At 49.2% G+C, this 2,886-nt stretch overlaps 1 protein-coding gene across 1 annotated transcript in view; it reads left to right on the top strand.

Moving 5' to 3' along the window:
• The window catches only part of LOC125485611 (cytochrome P450 26C1-like), a 25,478-nt gene that overhangs the window by 16,444 nt on the left and 6,148 nt on the right, over positions 1-2,886 (top strand). The window contains 1 exon segment of the mRNA XM_048609171.1: positions 458-1,042. Coding sequence (XP_048465128.1) covers positions 458-1,042 — 585 coding nt within the window.

Raw genomic sequence — 2,886 nt, 5'->3', positions numbered from 1 at the left:
ACAAACACAGACAGACACACGCACAGAGACACACACAAACACAGACACACACACACACACACACAGCGACACACAGACATACTGTTAGAAAGGAACAACCTGCCCAAGGGAACAGTTAGTACATCTCTTTACGATCTGGAATTGTTGAGTATGCTGGAATAAAAAGTCCCTGATGAAGCCTCAATAGGCAATTCCACTTAATACTCCACTTGATCAATATTTTATACTGACGCATTCAGATTCGAAAAGGATCTGTTAACGCGCATTAGCTACACCGATTGAATCTCGTTTGTGTATCGATGTGTATCTCCACGTTTTGTCTATCTCCCAAACGGGCCGGCGCTCCCGGATGAGCGTGTCCCTTGTTTCTTGTGGTTGATTAGTTTACAGCAGTTAGACTCTTTCCTCGGTCTGGAACATTGCCAACTGTCACCAGCCGCCTCTCTCTCTTTTGCAGGAAGCTGCTGTCGAGCTGATCTTCGCTGCTTTCTCCACGACGGCGAGTGCCTGCACGTCCATGGTGCTGCTGCTTCTGCAACACTCCGAGGCGCTGGACAAGGTGAGGCAGGAGCTGGACCAGCACGGTCTGCTGGCTCAGTGTCAGTGTCCCCAGGACTGGCCGCTCTCCCTCCACACGCCCTCAACTCCCGACAACAACAGCGCTCAGCACCGAATGGGAACCCAAGCCAATCGGCCGGGAGCTGAAGGCTGCCCTCCTCCTTTCACCCGAGAGAATGTAACCCGGGACAGCAGCTCCATGGGTGATAACATGTGCCACCGCATGGAGCATGCCAGCGCAATGCCAGGAGGAATCTGCTCCCAGTCCCTGATGGAACCTGGAGCCTGGCACTTTCCGGAAACCATGCCAGGCCAGGGCACCGTGCCAGAGAGAGAGGCTCCAGACTGTGAGTGCCAGCCCCTCCTGAGGTTGGATACCCTCAGCCGCCTGCGTTACCTGGACTGTGTGGTCAAGGAGGTGCTAAGGCTATTGCCACCTGTCTCAGGGGGCTACAGGACAGCATTACAGACCTTCGAACTGAATGTAAGTAGCACTCCGCCAAAGGATCTCTTCCTTCCCGTGAGGAATTCGAAAATCCCGAGTGAATAGCACCGGAGACCCCTCGGCCCATCGTGTCTGTCACGCTCCTTTTGGAGGAAATTCCCAGTTAGTCACGTCTCGCCGATAGCGCAGTAAATGCTGTTTCTCCCAATGTTTATCAAATTCCTCTTTGAAACTTGTAACTCTGCTCCCTCAGCCCATTCAGCCCCTGCAGGCCTTTACGGTTAGTGAATGAATCGGCCTCATTCTCGCACTCCTCTGTGAAGTGAGCTGAGGGGAACGAAGGTGGGAGAAGTGCACTAAGTCCTAATGCTTGTTGGAGAGCTGGTGCTGATAGGACGGGCCGAATGGCCCCCTTCTGCCCTCTAACAATCCCGTGATTCTGCACCCTTTACCAATCGCCGTGTCTTTCACTGTGGGGTTGCAAGTAATTTTCTGCATGTGACCCAGTGTCTCTGCAGCTCAGCAACATCCAAATCAATTCAATCCCAATAACAGGGGCGGAATATTCGTGTCCGTGATATTTATTCCCGATTCGGAAATATCCCTTTATCCCGCAAGGAGCAGACGAACCTCCGGTTCATTGGGACTGAGGGGGGAACAGACTGGGGGTCACAGTGACACCGAAAGGGATAAAATGGTTGGGTAAGCATGAAGCGAGAGGATAGAGCGGCAGAGTGCGTTTAAACCCTACTGTGGCTCCAAGCATTTGCTCCCAGGTTCAGAGTGAGGGTTACAATAACTAAATGTTTTCCATTTTAATTAGTTTTAGATCGTAAGTGTGAAAATCTATATAGCATTGTCTCTCAATGTGTATAAAGACAGGGGTCCCACCGAAAATAAACCCCCATCACCCGAGATTTGACGCCAAGTCTTAGGTACAGCGGAATTTCCCCTTGACTGACGCAGACACCGCCGTAAATATAACAATTTGGAGATAGCAAGGTGTAGAGCTGTAACAATTTGGAGAATTGGCCATTTCAGCTAACCTCAGAAATATCCTCCATTTTCTGATGGTGATACAAGGACAGGATGGGGTGACGGAATAACTATTGATCCAACACAACAGACATGGTAATGGGATTAAATGTAGTGATGGAATACAATGGAATGGATTGCTACATCTGACGCTGTGCCAGCCCACAGTCCCCGTGAGGCTAACAGGATTTGTACATACCTTCTTAAAACGAAGGCAAAGGACAGCAAATACTGAATTCTGATGGAAACTCATTGATCTAAAGCCTTAACACTTCATTTCCCCACAGATACTACCTGACTGCCCGAAATTTTCCCCAGCATATTCTATCTGTAAATCCGAAACAAAAACGGAAATTGCTGGAAAAGCTCAGCAGGTCTGGCAGCATCGGCGGAGAGAAATCAGAGTTAACGTTTCCGGTCGAGTGACCCTTCTTCAGAACTCTTTTGGTTTCTATCTATAAATCCATCTGTTTAATAGGACATAACTGGTACTGGGATCCTTTCTAGACATCTCTAGTAAGCTGTTGAGCGGAGTTAATGAGTGAAGGCGTTCCAGCTGGTCGAGCAGGGGGAGAACAAAGATATTCTGAAATGGTAAACTCCACCTCTGATAGTGCCCCAGTGATTCCTGATCATGGTGGGAGTGAGGGTGAATGCTGGGTCTGGGGGATTGCTAACTCAACATATTTCAATTTAGGTGTGTCCAATGTGCCTATGGCTAATGCAATCCATCAGAGATAACACAGTGTGGAGCTGGAAGAACACAGCAGGCCAGGCAGCATCAGAGGAGCAGGAAAGTTGATGTTTCAGGTCGGGACCCTTCTTTTTCATTTTTTTCTGAAGAAGAG

Source organism: Rhincodon typus, chromosome 20 (assembly GCF_021869965.1).
Source record: "Rhincodon typus isolate 14 chromosome 20, sRhiTyp1.1, whole genome shotgun sequence".
NCBI classification, from domain to species: Eukaryota; Metazoa; Chordata; class Chondrichthyes; order Orectolobiformes; family Rhincodontidae; genus Rhincodon; species Rhincodon typus.
Note: the sequence above shows the minus strand (reverse complement) of the source record. Positions and strands in the feature narration are given on the sequence as shown.